Source organism: Myodes glareolus, chromosome X (assembly GCF_982192425.1).
Source record: "Myodes glareolus chromosome X, mMyoGla1.1, whole genome shotgun sequence".
NCBI lineage: Eukaryota > Metazoa > Chordata > Mammalia > Rodentia > Cricetidae > Myodes > Myodes glareolus.
The window spans coordinates 33,916,143-33,938,924 of record NC_142053.1 but is presented as its reverse complement, the minus strand read 5'-3'; the positions used below and the strand labels follow the sequence as shown (position 1 = coordinate 33,938,924).

Below are 22,782 nucleotides of genomic sequence, written 5' to 3'. Positions count from 1 at the left end.
CACCAAAGCAAGACATGTAACCACCTTGATGCCATCTTATAAGGAGAACCATGGAAGAAGTGAGTCAGCTTTGGCTTCCCACTGACTAAATGATCCCAGTGCAGTCTCTCTAATTGCCACAAGCTGAGTCAGGAATTGATGTGTCTGCTGAGATTTCTCTTGTTGAATGATACTGATGACTCTCTATTTGTTTCCACTTGCTACTCATGGATACCTTGTGCACCATAGAAACAGAGATACCAGACATAGGTAAGCAAATAACACAGCTGCCTAATGACCCTCTTTCCTAAGAAACCACCCTCGAATATGTACAAATAGGGAATGTTTGCTTCTTAAATAAGGTTAATGAAATAGTATAAACGTGAATTTGGAAATGATGTGCCAGGAGGTATATTCCAAAAAGGAAGGTCAGTATATTTAGGAGGAATTTAAGAAAGGAAAAGAATACTCAGAAAAAAAATAAGATAAATGAGAAGTGACATTGAGAAAGTATGGCATGAGAAAGTAAGGCCAAAAGTCTCATTATGTTTCCCTAAGGTGATACCACAAATAAGCCCATAAGTTCAAATCAGTATAATGTCTTTAAGCAGAAAGTATCGTTTCTCACAAGACTCAAAAACATAATTGTCAATTATATCAAGAGACAATGACCATAATGATCTTAAGAGAGAGTTGCTTTTTTGTATTTGGTAACTATCTTTAATAACATCTTTTTCCTTTCATATAACCAAGTGTATTCTATTTTCTCTCACCAAAGGAATTAGTTGAAAAGCTCCAAACTGACCATTTACTGACAATGGCAAATAGCATTGAAATTAGTGATAAGGATCGTTGCACTGCACGTTGTTATAACTACTCAAAATTTCTGAAATTTCAAAGGGGAATATGGAATTCTTTTACTCCAAGTGCCAGTTGTCTTCAAAATAGCAATAGTAGGGTTTGGAATATGGATTGTACTTGGGAAATGCCTCTTCCCAAATGCTTTTGTACAAAATCAGCCTTTCAAGTCTGGCATAACTGACTGTTTAAGCAAATTCCGTTGGGTGTCAATTTGCTTACTGGTCAACTATTGCATGTTAATAATTATAAGTGTTAATTCTCCATTTAAAAAATCTACGTGATTTTAATTGCTACGAATGAAGTGATCACTGGTAACTTGAAGACCAATGGCCTGAGTATAAAACTAGCCAGACGATGACTGAGTAGCTCAAACACCTAAATTGATGTGCATTTAGTCATGTTGGGGTAAAGCGAATAGAAATGTAGTTGCAGCAAGTTTGCATGTTTTCAGAAAGCAAAAAGAAATCATTGTCAATGGAGCTAAAGTGTACTTGGGAAATGGTATGAAATGGTAAGAAATTGTGTATCAATACAAGGTATTTCTCTATCAAGAAAATAACATTAATCAAATTTTATTTTGATATGTTGGACTATTCCCTTTTCTAAAAACCAGTACACAAATTTGAAGAAGAGCCTTGATGAAGAAAATACATCAAGTTACTCAGGAAAATGTGAGAACATGGATTGTCTTTTCCACTTTCACATCAAGAGTGTTCTATTGGCATTTCGTGTATACAGTCACATGGGATCCAATCTAATCTTAGTAAGGGCACAAAACTGTTAGTGACCTTGGGCAAGCCCCTTCTGGTGCTGGGTTTCCCCAGCTGAAATTTGAAGTGAATACTAATTCTAACTTAGCTTACAGGCACATTGGAGATATTCAATAATGAATGAATGTAATGCATTCCAAACTACTTTTGTGCGAATAACATTTCTCTTGGAAAAATAGCCCATGGTCCCTACCTAAACAAAGCATGATTAATCTGGCGCAGTTGAAACTGCAGAAATTGGATACCAAAGTATTAAAGGTTATTTCCAGAAAGGTTGCAACCCATTCTTTACTCTAGGAAAATCTAAGTATGTTGGAGAAATATTATTCTGAAAGTTAAAAAAAATGAATTAAAAACATAAAAAGTTTTACTTACCACCTATTTGAGAAATTTTTGCTGTAGAGATGCTTTGGGGGTAGAGCTGTTAAATCATTTTGGAATCTGGTGGTGCCCTTTACAGTTTACATATAGCACCTCTTATGGTGGTTCCAGGATTGAAAAAGTCCCTGAAATCTGCTGAGTTATGTTACTCAAAGAAGGTAAGTAGAACAAAACACCAACTATTCCAACTGAATCTGATTTTCTTCCAGTACACACTGAGTTTCAAGTTACCATTTGCCAACTTTATAATTATTAACATACATAAATATGCTTAGAGGGCAGTTCCAATTAAGAGAATGTCAATTCTTAAAAGATCTTTCTTCTGACAATACTCTCACCTCCACTTTCTTTGGCTAAGTACCCAAAGCCTGAACTCTTTTCATGCCTTATTTTTATGCCATATACTCCAGTTCTTGTTCAGAACTAACTGAATACTGAACTTTTCAGGTGCTATTGGACATCAAGGGCGGAGGGACCTGTGTGCAAACAGGTCACAATGTATTTAGGAAGGGAGTTACATGCAAAAATAATACTTAGAACCATCAATTCAGTTTTGCTTTTTAATACCATTCCCAAATAATAGGAACCATTGTTTTTCAAGAAAGGCTGGTTCTGGTATAATGGAAGGAAGGATTTAAGAAGAGTATAGAACATTCTTGGAGTGCCAGAAGTAATTAAGTCTTAACATTATCATCATCATAACCATAATAATAATAAACATTTATGGATGCACATAAAAGGTGCATATAATCCAAGAGAAAGAGTTCTTAGTGGGAGCAACTGGGACAATATAAAATAGCATTAGATTTCATTTGCTGCAAGCATAAAATAAATGTCTGTGGAGCCCATACTGATATTTTAAAAAGCTCATACCTTTATTAAATAAATGAAAAATATGAATCACCTATCCAAAAATGAAAATTTATGTGATGCTCTACTCTCAATGGTGTGTGATGTCATTCCTGATACCTTAAGTCTTCTCTGTGGATAATTATGTCCCTCCAGGGAAAACAATAAGTAATACTTTTTATAGTAAGGAAAAATGGCTCTCCCAGGAGGTTGACATCAAGCTGGTCAGTGATAAATTTTGTTGATTGTTTACAATGTAGGTGGGATTTGATGAAAATGAAACTTTTTCATCAAAACCCTACAATTCCTATCAGAGAAGTGTATCAGACAAATTCCTGAAAAAGGATTTCCTGTAGAATACCTGAAAAATGGTCTTACAACTGGTAAGGTCATCAAAACCAAGGCAAGTACAAGAAAATGTCATGGGCCAAAAGAGCCTAAGAAGACATGATGACTAAATGTAATTTGCTGTCTTGGAATGGGAAATGATCTTAGATTAATAATAATATTATAAATAATAATAAATAACAGCAAACTAAGGAAATCTAAATAAAACACAGACTTCAATCAGTAATTTAAAAACACTAATATAGTATGATAGGTATTCCTGCATCACAAATCCCTCTTCTCTGATCATTTCTCTCCCTTCTCACATTTTCTATACTAATACGTGAATTATGAGAGTCATACCTTGTTTACTTATCGGTCTCCTTGACTAAGCTGTGAGTTTGACAAAGAAAATGGTTGTATCTTATAGACAAGTTGGCCTTTATCCCATAGCACAGTTTCTGAGCACATTTCAGGTGTTTAGAAGATGTAGTTTAAGGAATTAATAAACGAGCACACAACATAGAAATGGCACCGTGAATGCTCCAGTAAGAGAGGATGTGTGCTTGAACTAGCAGAGATAAAGGAAAATACTGAAGAAGTTAGTAGAGGGAAGAAACAAGAGCATGATGTTCCACAGACGTGAGAAATGGTAGAAAGGAGTTGGGAAAGAATGACATTTTGCTTCTGGCACAGAGGGTAGGTACTAAGTAGAGTTCTCAGCACTAAACATATTAGAAATAAACATGAAAGGGTTGCCTTCCTGCTAATTCTCACAGTTCATTAGACTGGGGAACACTCATACTTAAACAAGTCATTTAATTTGTATGTATTCTTCCTAAGCATTATGCAAATAACCCAATGTATAAATTTAAGGAAGGCTTCCTTCATGAGAAGCTGCCTGGGTAAAGACACTAAAAGCATGTGAGAATAGTTGAGGTAGAAAGGGTTATTATATTGCCTCAAAAATTTACAATATCTCTAACTATAGAAGTGGTCAGAATAATTATAAGCCACGATGAAAAATGAAACCAACTTCAAAACACCTTCTATGTGACATACAACAGAGGTGAATCTATGTACCCAACCATGTGACTATGTATACTGATTAATTTTTTCCAGCATGACACAAACTAGAGTCACTTGGGTAGAGGTAACCTCAACTGAGAAACTGCCTCCATCAAATTGGCCTGTGAGCATATCAGCGGGGCATTATTGTGGTTGCTGATTGGTGTGCCTGGGCCCAGTCTGCTGTGTGCAGTGTCACACCTGGTCAGCTCATCCTGAGTAGTATAAGAAGTCAGGCCTAGTAATCCATCGAGAGCGAGCCAGTAAACAGCATTCTTCCATGGTCTTTGATTCAGTTCCTACCTCTAGTTTCTTGCCTTGAGTTCCCATTTTGGCTTCACTAAATGGTGGACTCTAACCTATAAGAGGCAATAAACCAATTCTTCCACAGTTATGCTTAGCTCATGGTATTTATCATGGCAACGGCAACAAAGAAACAAAAACTCAAATGTCATGATTATACTTTAGAAATGTTAAATTTCATCAGTGTCTGACATAAGGGAAAGTGTGTAGAGAAGTGTTGCTCACTTCAAAGAGGGAATTTGGAACTTTAACGGTTTTCTCTTAGATACATCCCTCCAAGATCAATAGTCCTCTAGTTTGAAACATGCCTTGCAATTGACAACAGGCACCTAGGAAGATGGCAGTGTCCCGTGAAAACAAGATTTGTGTTAAATTTGGTGAGTTCGAGGTGACCGTGACACAAGCAACCACCCAGTTGGTAATTGGATGACGGAATATGAAAAGCAGCTCCTGAGATATTTTTCTCTGTTTCTTTCTTTTCTCAATGGACAGTATCAGAATGTCAGCATCATTATAGGTTAGCTGGATGATTTGGATTGTCTCATGCCTAGACCCATTATTAGAAAAACAAATACATGTCTAGACCCTTGGTACATACACAGGAAGATACATCAATTCTTTCATCTATTAAAATATTTTTTCCACTTGTGACAAAAGACAGACTCCAAGGGTACATGTTGAGCAAATTGCTTTTAATGACTTATTTTTTTCCTCTTCCCTAGCACAAGCCCTGCACACAAGTACTATCTGGCTATGGACCCTATGTCTGAATCACTCTACCTATCAGACACCAATACTCGAAAAGTCTACAAACTGAAATCTCTCGTGGAAACAAAAGATCTGACTAAGAATTTTGAGGTGGTGGCCGGCACAGGTGATCAGTGTCTTCCCTTTGACCAGAGTCACTGCGGAGATGGTGGGAAAGCCTCAGAAGCATCATTGAACAGTCCTCGAGGTAAAATAAGCAGAAATTCATTCCTCAATTGTAGATTTTGTGTGATGTTACCAAATCTAAAAGCTATTGTCATACTCTGTCTATCTCAACATTCTTCCTCTCGCAGACAGCTTTTCCAGAGCCTATCACAGAAGATAGGTACATCAAGGCAAAATTTTAGATGTTATGCATTAGTATGATCATAATTGTTATCAAATGATTGATATGCTTTTAGTGTGGTTAGCAAATAACTACTGCCCAGGGCCATTGAAGTGTCTCTCAAGATTTCTAACCTGTACTGGGTACTGTTTTCTGGGAACTCCACACAATCCAGCACTTAAAGTGTTAACTGGTCCCAGTCTAGAGGCTCCACATTCTTGCTTCTGCTCTGTGGCCTGCACTGGACCTAGGGAGGTCTGTTCCCAACTTCTACCACTGTCAGAAATGCTGAATATCTCACAGCATCTCTATCTTTTGCTTAACAACCATTAATGAACCTTTCTTCCTACAAAATATCTAGATAATTTTTAAGTTATTTCTATTTTTTTTACTTAAATCAACTCTGGGATAAAATATTCCAATTATTTAGCCTTTAGTGGGAGTTTAGCCTTATTTTAAAAAAACTTAATTTCCCTATCTTGTAGGACCAACCTTTACCCCAATTGCCTGTAGTTTAATGAATATGTATATGTCTCCCAATTAACTTTATAATTTCATAGTACTCCATCATATGGCCACTATGGCCACCTTAGACTACTAAATTTACCAATGATCTGTCATCACGTATCATCTAGCTCATCTGCTTAATTATTTAGACATTCTTGATTCTTTCTTTTATGTTTTTATAGATGCATGTGTACATATTTATTTTAGTGAATTTTACAAAGCATTCATTTCACTGGATTTCATAAAGCCAGCATTGAGTATTAAACATAATACACCTTTGTTACAGAAAATACAAAGAATTAGAATATTTTAACTAAAATCAGCATACACTTACCACATATAGAAAATTATCATTAACATTATAGTATTTATTCTTTTAGAATTTTTATGTGTAGCAAATGTTTTATTCCGCTAAGAGTAGATTCATGATATATATTGTCATTCTCAAATGTGTTATAAATATCTTTCCATGTCAATAAATACAATGTATTTAATTTGATAGAAAGCCACATACTATTTCAAATATTAAGAGATTATTCTATAGCCATTTGACATTTGCCATACTAGAATTAAATTCCAACTACTATGATAGTTCAAAGTATTCAGGTTCTTCAACTATCATTTCTCTATTAAAGCCCTTCTGGCCAGTCCCAGCCCATTAAAGATGAATTTCTTAAATAGTATCTATACTTTTAAATTAACACTAGGTTACATTTTTGCCTTCTTTTGCTTCTCAGTTCCTTCATAAATGGAAATATTTTTTTCTATAAAATGTTGCAAAGAGAAACTGCATCTAATATTTTATAAATTTACCCATCCCCTACCTACTCTGAACATGATGTAGAATCCATCAAATGTGTTTATTTTATAATTGATCAATTAAATAACTCTTACTTATGCCAGGTATTCCCTAAGGGAATGTAAATCTCCCAAGTATTATAGTAAAGTGTTTCTTCTTCTCTGTGCCAACTCCTATTGCATCCACATACTGGGCCCACAATAAATATTCAAGAAGTAAATGAATAACTCAGGTGCAACATATAATCAGCTCATCTTTCAAGAAAATATATCAGGTTGGGTCTTGCATTTTCTATGGATTTAAAACTCTTGTGAGTATTATAAAGATTTCTGCATAAGCAATAAGGAGGAATCAGGCTTATATTGTGCCTAAAATTGACATCCTCCTGAGTCTCTGCTAGTCTGGAAACCACTCATCTCACCTACCACATTCAGCCCGCCACATAGAGAATGACTATTTCTGCTTTTCCAAGTAAAGCAAAGAATTGGTTTGCTATAGTTTTCCTGCTTGGAAAGCAGCAATAAGAGCACTGATTAGCAGAATTTGCATGAACTCTTGAAGTATCAGTAATTAAAGTACCAAAAATTACACATCTATTTAAGCTAATATCAAACTTAGTTTTTCTTTTTGTCATATCTACTAGTATGTTATCATTCATATTGATTTACTCAACTTTCTTTACACATATGCCCTTTGCCATAGTCTAATAGTTTCAAAGCAGCCCTGAGTACATCAGGCACAGACAAACATCTGATTGTCTGAACTTACTTGAACAACATTCACATACTGTTCTTGAAGCTGAGGTTTACAGTATTTGTTCAGATACAATGAGTGAACTGGAATACTTAAAGAAGTGAAAGTTATGGAATATACTATAGGTATGTACCATATCCTTTGACTGTGGAAACAATGTTTGTAGTCAGATTGTAGTGGAGCATTAGTACACACATCAGTCACTTTAAACATCCTGGTGAGAAACTCAAGGACCCAGCTGCAACTCCCATCTCCATACTGAACTTAGACATACTCAACAGTCAGTGACTCAGAAGTTTGAGTCTTACATGGAATGCTACAGGGCAGTTTCATAAACTTTTTAGAAAGAAAATTCATGCATGCAAGAAGTTATTAAATTACAGTGTGTAAATTGAGAAAAGGGTATGACTAAATTGGTAATTTCATCTTTGAAGTTTTCCTGCATACTCTTTGTCTCTCAAGAAAGTGTCATTTGTTTGTAGTTTTGCCATACGAATGTCTGTCATGTGTACCAGCTCCTTCTTGCGACTGCTTTGGAAGACAGCAACTGTTTAATGGATTGTTTTAAGGGGAGGCTTAAATTTTTCCCCTCACACTGAAGCTCATAAAGAATAGCTGTAGATCAGTAGAAAATGGAAATGTACATCTGGGAGTATCATTTCTTGGTTAGGAAAGAGAGCTTACTCTAAGATCGAAGTTCTCATCCCACATAGGCTAGCATATCAGCTATCATGCATATAAGATATTTACATTACAATTCATAACAGTAGCAAAATTACAGTTAGGAGGGAGTAATGAAGTAATTTTATGGTTGAAGGTCACCACAATATGAAGAGCTATATTAAAGTTTTGCAGCATTAGGGAAGTTGCCACTGCTCTCACACTTTAACAAGCAACATATTGCAATTTTATGCAGACATTCCAACATTCCTTAACTACTCAAGGTAAGACTAGGAAATGTTGATCAGCAAAGCAGCTCATTAATTTTCTGAACCTATTATAAAACCAAGTTGAAAATAATGCATTTTGAGATCCCTTGTGCTAAAGTCAGAGTAAATTGTTAAATCCCATCAAAAGCCTACCAACCAAAGTTCAGAGATCAGAAGGTGTGTTGCATTTCACTTTGCTTTGCTCATTTGTTTGTGTTTGTGAGAAATGGCAGCCAATTGAGAATTCCAGGCTAGAGAGCCTGAATTTCCTGATTTGTCCATATAATGACCATGTTTTCCTTGAATGGCTATACAAGTCACTATCCCTTACCATGGTTCCCTTTCCCTCAACACTAAAATAGACAGGAATGCCATTAACTATTTTTGAGCCAACATGAATTTTAACACAGGATCACAAAATTTCTCATGTCTAAGTTGAAGAATTCAGAACAGTCTCATTTTGGATTCTAATGGAATACAGTAAAGATTGCTATAGCATTCAGAGAAACTACGGTATGTTATTCAGTTTGTACAGTGCTATGATTCCCATTGTACAAGAGGAAACTGAAACTCAGAGAGGGCAAGAGATTTGCCCAGGATCACGTGGTATACAGGTAACAACCCAGAACTCAAACCAAGTTAGCATCATGTATAAAGCATCTTCTGTGAAGAAGCCTACAATAGAACTATACCATATTCCACATCTTTGAACTAAAATTCAAGATCTCTGTGGAGGATACAAATTTTGGGAAATGCTTTGTAATCTAGTGACTTGTATTCCACAGGGAAAAAAATCTTTATAAGACAAGGTAGTTTCCAGTTAAATTTCATTTTCCTATTACAGCACTTTCTCTGATTTTTAACTAATTATATACTGATAGTGAACCATATAGCATTTACATAGTTTGTAAATGTAATTATTCAAATAAATCTCCAGGAAACCTTGTCACTTTGGAAGATTCTGCAACTAGAAACTTCACCAAATTTTCCTTAAGGGACCAAGACAGGAAATCTTCACTTTATTAAATGTCCTGACTGCCGTAGTAACTACAAATTTTGTTTGAAGGAAAAATTGGAGCATCCTCAAATAGAATTTCATATGATAGTCCCTGGGTTCTTCTCCTGGGAAGAAACCTTTATCTCTTCCAATGTGATAAACTTTGATTTGAATCCCAATAACAAGAAACATTTGTCATTTAACTCATCAATACTTCAATGGGTTTCGCTTAGAAGAAGTTGAAGGAGCACTGTTCCCTAGCACTGCATATGAGTTTGAGTTGACTTTGAAAGATGCTTTTAAAACATGCATGGATGATGTCGTTGAAACTTAGGTTCCATTTATTATTTTTACTGTGACTTTCTCTAATTCTACAGAGAACTCAAACTAATGAGTCATGTAATAGATGACCAAGTACTTAAGCAGAATGTGAAATGGTACTAGGTAGGGTTATAAAACAAAATTGGTGACAAGCTGAATGCACTTGTGTTTTTCCAAGTAGATACAAAGGGTGAAAGATTGACAGGACAGGCTAAAATTTATCAATGACTTAATATGTTTCCTCAGACCTCAGCACAGATTATATCTCTGTTTTCAAGTGTGTCTTTAAATAAATTGACCTCAGAAGTCAGCAGGGCTTAGGCAATATCCAGTTCAGTGTAAACAGTTTTTCCATGGACAAGAAATAATTCTTGTCTTTACACCTTTATTAGGTGGCTTTAGGGTATTCATGACACTAGCTACATGATTCCTTTTAACTTTATGGGAAATTACAAAATCTGGGTAATATAAAATCTAGAGACAATAGTTTCTGTTCCTTTCTAAATCTAGCTGAGGTACATTCCTAAGCACTATTCTTTCCTTGGGCATCTGCATACTATTCCCAAATGGCATATATGTGATTAATAAAAAGATGATAAGACAACATTTAGTGACTTCTTACTGGCATCAGTGCTGTCTATAAGGAAGAGAACATAGTAGAAAAAAAGGAATTTGTTTTGGTTCTCCAGTGCAGTGAGGGTGAGGGCAATAATGATTCTCATACATTCCTTTAGTATATTATATGACTTCTTGGTGACAACCATTTGGAGGTATAAGAAGAATATTCTTGAATAAAATTACAGACAAGCCACGGCATTAATAAAAAATGCTGTATTTAAGACTCTAAAAAATAATAAGTGTTTTCTAGTTTAAAAAATATTTCAGGGTAATAGCAGAAGGAAGGAAGTGAGGATGGAGTTATGATCTTATCCTAGAGTCAAAAGATTTGAGCCAGGCAGTGGTGGCACATGCTTTTCATCCCAGCACTCAGGAGGCAGACAGATAGGGGGATCTCTGTGAGTTCAAGGCCAGACTGTTCTATAGAGTGAGTTCCAGAACAGCCAGAGCTACACAGACGAATCTTGTCACGAAAAACAAACAAAAATTTTGATATGTGAATGGGCTTTGAATAAGAGAGAGAACAACAGGACCCATGCCCATATGAACTCAGAGACTGTGACAGCATCCACAAGATCTGCATAAGTCCAAACCTGACAAAACCCCAAGGACTGAGAAGAAGAAGTAGATGCAAAATACCACTCCTAACCAGAAAGTTCTTTGAAATTGATATCTGCCGGGAGAGGGGAAATCAGTTTTTCCTAATGTTGTACCACTGGCTGTATCAACAACACTCCAGAACAGACCCCGTACCCGGGACTAGTTGAGAAACCCAGAAGGGATTCCAGAGGGGTTTTGTGGTCTTTTTGTTTCATTTTGTATGTTTTAGGTAGTTTTTGTCTTGCTGGGAGTTCTTATAGGTTTGTTTGTTTTGTTTTGTTGGTTTTGAGAGAGAGAAGATAAAGTTGGATGGGTGAGAAGATGGGGAGAATCTGGGAGGAGTTGGGAAAAGGGAAACAATAAGATCAAAATACAGTGTATGAAAGATATTTTTAAATAAAATGGGAGTAGGAGGGAGAACAAAGACATAGCCCTAAGATTAGGAGGAGGATAAGAGGTGCAAGAGTCATGAATCTCAGGGATTTCAAAGAAATATATCTTTTCTCTGAAGATGAGAAAATTAAAGTCAGGCATTGGGGTAAGTAAGAAAGATTTGAGAGAATCACTTTAATAAAATCTGCTTTTTAAGTAATATCAACCGTCGGACACCTGTGGCCAAATTCCCAGCCACAGCTTGCAAGGTCCTTCCTATGTAATTTTGTTTTATCTAACGTTCGTGTTAGGATTAGAAGCAGCTTATGAAAAATGTATTTCACAGTCTTCAACTTTTGACAAAATGCTATTTTTAACCCCCCAATAATACTGTGATTTCTTTTAGCCACATGGTATTCTTCAATGTGTTTTTTAGTCAAAAATTAGAAACCTAATAATTCAAAAGTAATTTGATAGCATGTGGAATATATGAAGAAATACCATGCAGCCATTAAAAGGGTATAGAAATCTATTATATTAATGGAGATTTCTTTCATAAACTAAGTTCTTAGTATTTTAGAATTTACAGGGGCTGCTACAGAGAACATTCAGTACCTATTATCCATTCATACCAAGAGCTTAGCCAGTTTCTGTATACACTTGCTCTAACGTGTCTGCTAACAATGATGAAAGGAGTAGAACCTTGATTTGTGTGAGCAACTGTAATTTGAGAACTTTTCTGACTTGTCTGTTACAATTCAAAAGGCGTAAGCCGTTGGTGCGACAAAAAAAAAAAAAGAAGAAGAAGAAGAAGAAGTTGAGGATAGACTTGGCCTTTTCTGTGTCATCTGTGCTTGAACTCTTTGTTAAGTGTTCATGTTTTGTAAAGTCACAGAAGCTTGAGTAAATGATCTCTTCTGCATTTATTGTAACTCCCATGCATTTATCAATTCCGTGAACATTGTAATATTTTAGAGGATAAATATACTGATAACCACCCAGGTTCTAGAATCAAACTGAATTAGATATGAACCCCAGATCCTTCACTCTTGGAAAAGCTGTCTAACTTTTCTGAGCTACAAATTCCTCATCCTGAAAGTGAAAATTCTAGTAGTACCCACACAACTGATTTGTTCAATAAAGCAATAATAAAATAAAATATAAAAGCACCAAATAAATAAGCTGCTTAATGAAATATCTAGAATGGAGTGTGTACACAGTAAATATTACCTATAGTTCTGATCAGTGTTGTTGTGTTGTTACTAATATTGATTACAGTAACTGATAGCACACTGGAAAGGTTACTTTGAAAAGGGGTATGCTCTGTATCCTAGGGAAGGATGGAGCTACAAGAGAATCAGGAGTCAAGACGGGTTAGGATACAGTTGTTGCACGTGATTTGACTAAGTTCTGGTTTTCATTTGTGTTGGGTAATGCCCCACAAGTCACTTGTAGCCAGAATAATTGCCCTTTGATTCATCATAGAATTCATTCTGCAAGAATTCTGTTCAGATGTAAAATTAGTGCCCAGAAAGTGGAATTGTCGGGGACAGCAGGATGTTATTTCATTCATTAAAACACTTCATAGGAACCTTGAAGGCATAGAGTATGGACATGTTTAGGTAGACAAGATCACCCAAAGACAGCAAATAGAATGTACGCAAGGCAACATGGAAAAGTCTGCTGCTAGATATCTGGTAGAATATCAGGAGAGTGGGGAAAGGTGGAGGAAATCAATGAGATAAATTCATTCGTTGGTATCCATGAAGATGTCCAACTCTCTTTTATCAAATGGCATAATATTTGCATGTGGTCTATGCACATTCTTTCTACCTTTTAAATCATCTCTAGATTGCTTACAATATCTAGTACAATGAAAATGCTATGTAAATGGTTTAAGGAATGATAAAAAGAGAAAACCTGTGAACATTCAGTTGCAGATGAAATTTCTTTTTAATATTTTAGATCTATAGTTGGTTAGATCCACGGGTATAGAATTCGCATATACAGAGAGTTGGCTGTACTTTATCTTCACAGCACAGCACTATCAAGAATGCAACTCATAATCCCTTCCATTTAAGACTGTAAGCATAGAACTATAATTATTTTTTTAAAAAAAATCTAAGCTCACTACCCAAACTAATTTTACTTCTTTATCACAGCCCCTCGGTGTCATGCATTTCCCGTTTGTCCACTTAAGAATCACCTCAACTGATTTCAAAGAATACTCCCTGGCCAAAAAATAAAATAATGACAGAAATCACACACTAACAGGCTGCAAATCATCTGAATCATATTTTGAGTGCTGTATTATGGTAACCTATAAATAACTAATTGCGTAAAATTGCTTTAGTAGTTTCTAGATGGCAGCTTTAATTAAAAGCACCAGAGACATTTAGAAGTTTAGAAATGGATGGCATGTAATTTGCCCTTTTACCAACCATAAAATGGTAATTAAGGAATTTGATTCACTTCTTCCTATTAAAAGTTTTATGAGAATAGCAAGTTCCTTCTAAATACAGTTTCTCTTCAGCAGAAGGTAGTAAGTTTGCTTTATCAGTCTTCTCCAGCAGGGTAAGATATTTTAATGTACAAATTCTTCAGAAGTTAATTAGGACATTTCCTTCCATGTAAAGTGTTTGTTTTTAAGGCTCTAAAACATGAAAAAAAATGTTAGAGTTAAAACTTTGATCAAAGCCCCATCCAAGATCAGTACAAAATGACCCTGTAATTGCATGTTTACTGAATATATTGGGTTGAGCATGAAATCAAAGAAATGAAAACCTTGTGAGTCAGTTTGGCGATTTCTGGAGGAATCTTCTATCTACATTCCACTGATAATCCAGGGAATTCAAAATATTAACCTGTCAACAGAGGAAGCAATAATCAGTTGCTGTTTTTAGCTTCTAGAAATACTAAATACTAAATAAATGAACAGGTGTACAGAGTAAAACTCTAACAACATAAAGTAAACCAAGCCATCTTTCAAAATCTGTGACTTTAACATCACCATGAGCTAAATCACAACTGAATATGGAGTCATAAAGTTTATTTTTATTTTTTAATTGAACAATTGATTGCATTTTGGGCCACTTCATCCAAAGATTACAGATGGCACATACAAGAAAGGCAGCTGCCGTTTTGGTTTTAAATAAAAGAAAGACAGGTTTTTACAAGTTATCTGTGCAAGCAACAAACTGATAAAGTGGGGATGGTTTAAATGTCTCCCCTTCTGTTTTTCTCTTGGTGCCTCCCTGCAGCCCACAGTTTGTCTCCCCTGGATATAAATCTAACTTTGACTTCCTTCACCCCAGTTGAAAACAAATAAGCATACAGTAGTATGATTTAATATATAGTATCTTCTTTTTTGTATCTTCTTTAATATACTAAATGTAATACTAAATGTTACCCTGAGGAGAGTATTTTCTAACTGATATTCTTCAGATTTTCTAGCAAATTGTGATCAAAAAGAAAAGCAGACATATTACTTACATTATTTCTCATTTTAAGTATTTCTGTAGAAAGTGTGTGTTCATTTATTGTCTGCATCTAAAGACTGGTTATCTCCCCCACAAACCCCACACATTACTAACCTCTGAAGCATAATGAAAATACAAAATAACAGCCAGTGATAAGTGCAGAACACAAAATGGCATTGAGTGTGTGCTGCTAAATCTGCAAAGGTGTGAGTGCAGTGTGGCTCTATGGTGGGAAAAGCTTGGAAGGAAGCATGTCTAAATGTCTATGCTCACTGCTACACAAGGAATTGTAAGTCATTTTGATTTTATTATCTTTAAGTTTCTGAGAAGGGATGGAGATGTAGCACATTTTCCTTACATGCAAAGAGTTTTGGATCCAGCTACAGTCCACAAAACAATAGACTTTTACTATTTTTTACAAGTTAACAGAACACTATTATATTCTAATTAGCACTTAGTTATAAAGTAAAATGCAGCTGTGCATATATGCACAGCCACAGTGCTGCAACACACACACACACACACACACACACACACACACACACACACACATGCATTATCCTGTCTTTGTTTTCATGGATAACAACTCTTCAGGAAAGAATATCACACTATAAAAAGTTGACAATGTGTTATTCTCATCTGAGCATTTGAAGTACACCCAATGAAGGTGTCACACCATAAGTCAAGGAAGAAATGTAAATAACAAGCCATTGCAATCCTAGCAGCCTGGTGGTAAAAAATATTTAATTACATCTCTTTTAAAAGAGTAGTATAAAGAACAAAGATTTTAAGTATTCCATAGTCTCATCATTGATATAGCTGAGTCTAAAGGTCTTTAAAAATATATATGTAATAAGTCTCTATTGCTTAAAAGTTTGAACTATAGAGAAAAGTACAAAGAGAAACTCCCAAACTTGTTTCCCATAAACACAGCCCTCTAACAGTAAGCCATTTTAGCAAATTGTTCCAAGTCCATCCACACTTATATGTTTTCCTTCACAAAAGATAGTATACTATTATATTTATTTCCTGCCTAGTATATGATTTGTGGTACATTATATAATATTCACTGTTTTAGCTATTTTGTATGTGCATTTCTCAAGCAATGCATACAGTCACATTCATGTGCAACAAGCACAGTTATCTCTTTCTGATGTGTATCTCATGGTGTCATGTATCAAACCCAAAGTCTCAGATATGCCAAACACAAACTGTGCTACAGAGTCCAGTTACATAAAAAGATCTTTTTATTGTTTGAGGACATGCACATAATGTTTTTTGATCAAGTCTGTTCCCCTACTGTTCCATCTAAATAAATTTTGGACATATAAAACTAATACTATCTATTATTTGTAGATATATGAATAGGCAAAAATATATTTTAAAATGTATAAGAATGATACACACTAATTTCAGAATAGTAATACATGTAAGGAAAAAAGGAAAGTGGGTGGAAGACTGAAGTGGTGGTGATTCAACTGGATCCATGATGTTTTCTGTTTTCTGATGCGGGAATGAAATAGTGCCATGTGTTAAATTTGAGTGATGGGTGCATGGGTGTTAGTTAGAATTGTGTCCTGACTTGTCTACCACTTGAAATGTTGCCTGGTTTTAAAACATTTTGAATCAGAAAGTGTGTTAGAAAACAACTTAAAAGTTTGTACCTGACAATTCCATTTCAAAAAGTATTTTATTTTGTTTTGTTTTAAACAAGGCTTTTTTTTTCTCTCAATAGAGATGGTAGTCAAAACATTTAACAAGGTATGAGGCACAGGTAACGATAATTGAGAACATTTAAGAGAATTGGCCTTGAACTAGGGTCTTTAGAGCACTATCTGGTTACTAGTATTCACCTCTTATTAACTGAACTTATTGGATTTAAGCCTCTCCAGTTAGCTACAAGCTTACCAGCACTTTTTGTACATGCTCACACTCAGAATTGCCTAAATGGCTGACTGTGAACTTCCTGAAAAAAAAAGCATCAATGTAATGAGTCAACTTTATCATTAACCAAAGTCCCTGTTTCCTTTGGAGTGAGTTCTGGCCCATTTACAGTTTCTCCCTGAGGAATCACAGGATTAACCACTCAAATGTGAGGTTATCTTCCAGCCCCAAATATCAAAGCCTGGCCAAGAAGCTCCAATGTTATTTGCTCTATTTTTCTTCCAGTTTCATTTACTAGCTATTCCATTTGATTTTTCAAAATCTTGTTAGAGTGTGTAATGGATTTGGGGGAAAGGAAGGTGGGTAGGTGGCCCAATTTTACCAGTATTTACTCAGTAAAGGCAGCTGATTATAACAGTAATTTCCGTGAGTGTCCAAGAATCATTTCTCATCTTGGAAGGCATCTCTAACCCAAGAAAATTAAAGCCATACTAACAGATTGACAAGTCTACTTTGTCCCTCCCCAAGCTAAAATCTATCAGAATGGATTTTGCTAACTGTTTACTGTTTACTTCTGTGGTCCTTTCTCCATCATCTTGAACAAAGTAAAATCAGAACCGCAAGAAATTTACAACCCTGGCCCTATTTTAGGACTTAGTCTCACAAGGTGCCTTTTCACCTTTTCTAAAATAGTAAAATGGGGGTGAGGGCCATGTCTATGGAGAGTGAACTGAATAGGGGCTGTGTTAGTTGATATAAAAGCTAAAGCTCACTAACCAAGAAAATGTTTGTGAAACCACAGGTTAAATTTTAATACCCTTTTTTTATTTTTAATGCTGGGCAGTATTTTATTTCCCAAGTCCAGTTTTGACATTAAGGCTTTCTTCAAAGAATCAGTTTGAATGTTTACAGGATGCTATCCAGATGTCACAGATGGCCCAAACCCCCAGCTTGTGAACTGCACATAATCTGATCTTCTCTTGTTCCTAAAAAAGTTAGAAATGTTTGGAAATTGAATTATGGAACCACTGCAGCTTCAAAATATCATACGTTAGAATTTTTCATTTTTCCTCTGGTTTTTTTTATTTATACGGTTCACTGTTATTAATGACTTTCTAATTGCTTATATTGTTCTATATCTAATAAAGACCTGCGTCATTTATTCTACATACATATAAAGTCCTCCTTTATGCAAGAACTACGCTAATGCCAGTTACACAAAAGCCTCCTTGTTATCAGACCGGTACCCAGAGCTGCCATCATTAATACTTTCAATATATTTAATTGATTTCAATAAAACACTGGTACCAATAGCTCCACATTGCAATTCATAAGGCTCTCACTGATTTTAGCTACTTTGACAAATCAACATCATCATCCCAGTATATCTTATTAGGAAAAGAAGCATGTGTTCTCTGAGTTTCACTTTTTGGTTGAGCTTTTCAAACAACAAATTCAAAAGTCTTCAAGAAAGCAAAAAGGCATGGCCCTACCCTTAAGTAGAGTATAATCTGCTTGGGAAGACAAGAGATGATTCATTATATGATATCAACATTAAACGTTGCAAGGGTTCAAAAATGATTGATATCTTAGGATTAAAAAAAATAGTACGAAAAGGGCAGAGTAATCTGAAAGGGAGACTAGACAAAGGGATAAAGTAAAACTAAGAACTAGCTTCTAACCTTTATCCATAATATGTTAAGTCAACTCGAAAAGGAAAAGGAATTCAAAGAACAAAGGAAAAGGGGAGAAAGTAAGTAACTGGGAATAAAAGGGTAACTATAAAAGAGAAATAAAAGTATTTGGCTCTTCTTGTGGGTACATGGATTTGTTACCAAGGTCCTAAGTAAAATGTATTATTGTGCTTGTTTCTTTGTTATTCGAATTGAAATTTGTGTAACCCAGGCTGGCCTTGATTTTGCTGTACGTGAGCCCGGCCTTAAAGACCTGAACCTCCTGCCTCTATATCAAAGTGCTGGGGATTACAGGCATATGCCACTAGGCCCAGTGTAAAATGTGTTCTTGAGTACAGTCAGAAACGTATCACATTCTTACTAATAGTGTAGGCTTTAGATTAGTAACTTAAAGTCATGTTATACTTCAAACTTACCCACTTGGAATTGCATTATATACCTCCTCTAATAGGATCAGTCAGTTTCTACCATGAAAAAAAAAACACTAAAATTGCCAAGAAAATACCTTCATCAAGACATTTGCAAATATTAAAGTCAGTGTGTATATTGTAAATCATGTGACTAGCTGTGTGTTGCACCTTAACAGAAGACCAGGATTAGAACAGTAGAAAGAAGAAAGGGCATTATAGGCTGAGAAAATGGTATGGGCCAAACAATGGGGATCGAAAAGTGGTATGTTTCAGAGCTAACATAGACTGCTTACTGCTTTGACTGGAATAATAATACAAGATGCTATTCAGACTGATCACCACTGTCAGCACGGAGCAGATGCTGATAGAATTATACACGGGGCTATGTTGGAGTAGGTAATCATGTACTAGATATACCACAGCATGATACCAGAAAACTAACTGTTAATCAGAACCATAAATAAATATTAACATCACTCGCGTTCACCTTTTGGAAAGATCTCACAGACAGGACAGCTGTTATCTTATTTGGCCTTTATAGTAACGTACTGACATGGGCAGCTCAGCCATTATTCCTACCATTAGACAAAGATGAAAGGCTGGGAGATTAGGTACATTGGTTCAAGCTACAGCCGCACAGCCCGAATTCCCTCTTCCTCTCATATCACTCATGAACGTATCTGTGTGATTCAATTTAGAGAATGAAAGGGATAGAAATGGCCTGGGGATTACCAATCAAGATGAGACATGGGAAATGACAAGCATCTAGTTTCTTTCAATACTTTTTTACATAACCTTCTCGTGCCCAAGATTATCAAACCTGTAGATCAACTTGCCAAGGACTGGTGGTGCACAGAGATCTTTGCTTCATGAAACTGAATATCCTGAAGATCTTACTTTAACTAAACTGTCATATTTCATTTTGTTTGTTTAAATTTTTATTGGTTTTTATTGAGCTCTACATTTTCCTCTGCCCCCCTCCCTGCCTTACATGTATTTGTGAGTATGTGTTTGCACACACACATGCCACAGCACAAATGCAAATTTCAGAAAGCACAGCTCCCATAATTATGGGGGTTGGGTCTCTCTTTTTACACCATATGGACCTGAGGGATCCGTGTTAGATCGGCACAACTGGCTTTGTAACCTTAAGCAAGGGAGCCATCTTGCTGGCCCTCAGCTGTCATGAGTGTTGCAGATGTGTGAGACAGAGAATAAGAAAGTGCCTACTCATGAATGTTGTTCTTCTGGTTGCACATTATTGATTGAGCTCAAAATAATATTTCTTAATGTCTCTTGAACTGTATTTAAATGGGTGAAAAATTGTATGCACACAGTGCTCATTACCTTGCCTTACCGTTTACAAATATCTGACTACTGCTTCTGACATAGTGAGCTTCTCTTCTGGCATTAGCTCCATTCACCAAGATGCATGGATGCTGAAAGAATTTTATACAGGCTTTCTGTGTTGTTTTTGAGTGAAATCTAGCCTGCAAATAATTATTCTTTAAAAAAAATCTTCATTCTCCTTTAGTTAGCCTACTTTTCTGAATAGTAAGCACTATCATGTTACTGCTCCATATACCTGCTCTTACTGATCATTGGGTCAAGGTATTCTACTTAGTTTGCTTTTTTTTTATTAGAACATCTTGGTCATTCCCATACCTTGAGACTCATTTTCCCTAGAGTGAAACAACTGCAATTAGGTTTTGCTGGTTTATTGGCAATAAATGAACTTTCCTACCTTAGGCTAATTGTTCATATAAGGATCTTGGGGGATGCTTGTTTTCTTAGGATGGCAGAAGCATTTCTTTTAAACATATCTTAGTCATTTCCTATATCTTAACCTGTATAGAGAAAGCCCCTTTTAAATCGTACTCCAGATGCATATTTGAGGCAAGAATTTTATCATAAAAATAAATCAAGAAATGCACATCTCAATTTAGGCTATAATCATCTACTTGCCCAAATCTCTCTTGCATATACACACAACATACAAACCAACCTCTATAAAGCAATGGAAAATTACATCAGTATTGGTGTCAAGTTTTATATCAAAATTTTGATATACCAGTACTACCCTTGGCCTTGAGCCTTCCTTAACCAATTAATTGCACAGAATGGAACTTCCCTTATTGGATTATCTGTATGAAAACTTTAACAAGCTTTTAATTTGTGAAGACATTTACCTCAACAGCTCAATGGTACAGAATTTGTCCCAAGCTAACAAAATTGCTTTCAACCCCTGCCTTGCCTCTGTGGTGAGTCTAATATGGGGCACTCGGCTGACAAAGGCTACGTAAGATTTTACAGACTTATACCTTCTACTATTTGTCAGTCTACTATATGAACGCTTAAAATGTTGAAATATTACCCAGATGGAAAACATTCTCTATGATTCTAAGTTTGGAAAAGTCACTTTCACAAGAAATAGTAGCAATGATTGTGTAATTATGATACCACTTAGCAATACCATAATATTTTATCCTCTTCATAACCCCTTCATGGCTCTGGTGATCCTCATTTTACTTCGTGTCATAGGGAATATACAGACAAAGGAAACGAAACACCAAATAATAAAATGCCTTACAAAAAGTCCTATGAGAAATATGTAATAGACATACCCTAAAAATCCAATCTCTAACCTTAACTTGGATCCAATGTTCTCTCTGCTCTCTCACATTCAGTGAAGCAAATTAGTGAGAAATCTTAAGCCATCTGTGTTTCTTTAAAGCTCCTGACACAATAAGTTAGAACAAGATTACAAAAAATGAACGCAAAGCTGTGTCGACAGAGAAAAGTGGATTTCTTGTGTGGGAGCATGAAGCTATTCACGATTGCAATCTCCATAGATCAAATTCATTTTCAGTTAATTTCATCTATGGTCTTTCATCTCTCCGTTCTTGCTTGTCAGCCCCCCTTTTTTCCATACTCAAGTCGTCACTAATTGATAAGACTATCTTCCTCTTAATGCTCTTTAGCAAAAAAGATTATCACTGCAGCCTTCCTAAACTCATTTTAGAGACATTCATGTGTAGCTTTTGACCTCCTAGCATGCTTTATTTTATTTCAAGTTTAGACGTGCACCAATATAAACACATGAAAATTTAGTCTATAAATCTGCAGTATTTCTTGATCACTGATGCTCAGGTATCCTGGATTTGTTACGATATAAAAAATAAACCAGAAAAATACATTTTTATCCTCAGGAAGCTTATTAGATAAGCAGATCGTGTTTGCAGAATTCACATTAAAAACACATAAATAAAATGATATCTTCTGCAATTTAGGAAGCAGAGAATCCATAGTGAATTGAAGTTTGCAGAAAAAGCTTCTAGAATGAGAAGTGGCTTAATTTCTTCCTCTAAAAATGATATTAATATTTGCTACAAAGGGTTATTATTAGCATTAAATGTGAATGTATTTGTAAAGAATCTAACACTGTGCCTAGCAAAACATAATACACTCAACAAATCGAAATGATCACTGTATACTGGACATCCTGTGTGGGTTTTCAATAATGTTAACCCAGATTTCATCCTAAATTCATCAGAAACTCAACATATATCTTCAGATTCCAGGATATAGCTACTCTAGTAAGATACCACTTATGAGCATAATTTCCCCTACTTCTGTGACATCCTGAACTTGCCCCCAAACTAGTCCTCTGTGTTTACTTGAGTTTTCTTCATAACCCCCACCAGTTTCTGAGCCAATCAGAGGCAATGTCATGTCCTTTTTTCTTACCATGCTATGCTTCTAGTACTTAGCACAATGCCTAACAGATA

At 35.6% G+C, this 22,782-nt stretch overlaps 1 protein-coding gene across 1 annotated transcript in view; it reads left to right on the top strand.

Moving 5' to 3' along the window:
• Positions 1-22,782, top strand: part of Tenm1 (teneurin transmembrane protein 1) — an 819,764-nt gene that overhangs the window by 718,010 nt on the left and 78,972 nt on the right. The window contains exons 23-24 of the mRNA XM_085684917.2: positions 229-249; positions 5,261-5,493. Of these exons, the coding sequence (XP_085541043.1) occupies positions 229-249; positions 5,261-5,493 (254 nt within the window). The remainder of the gene's footprint in view (positions 1-228; positions 250-5,260; positions 5,494-22,782) is intronic.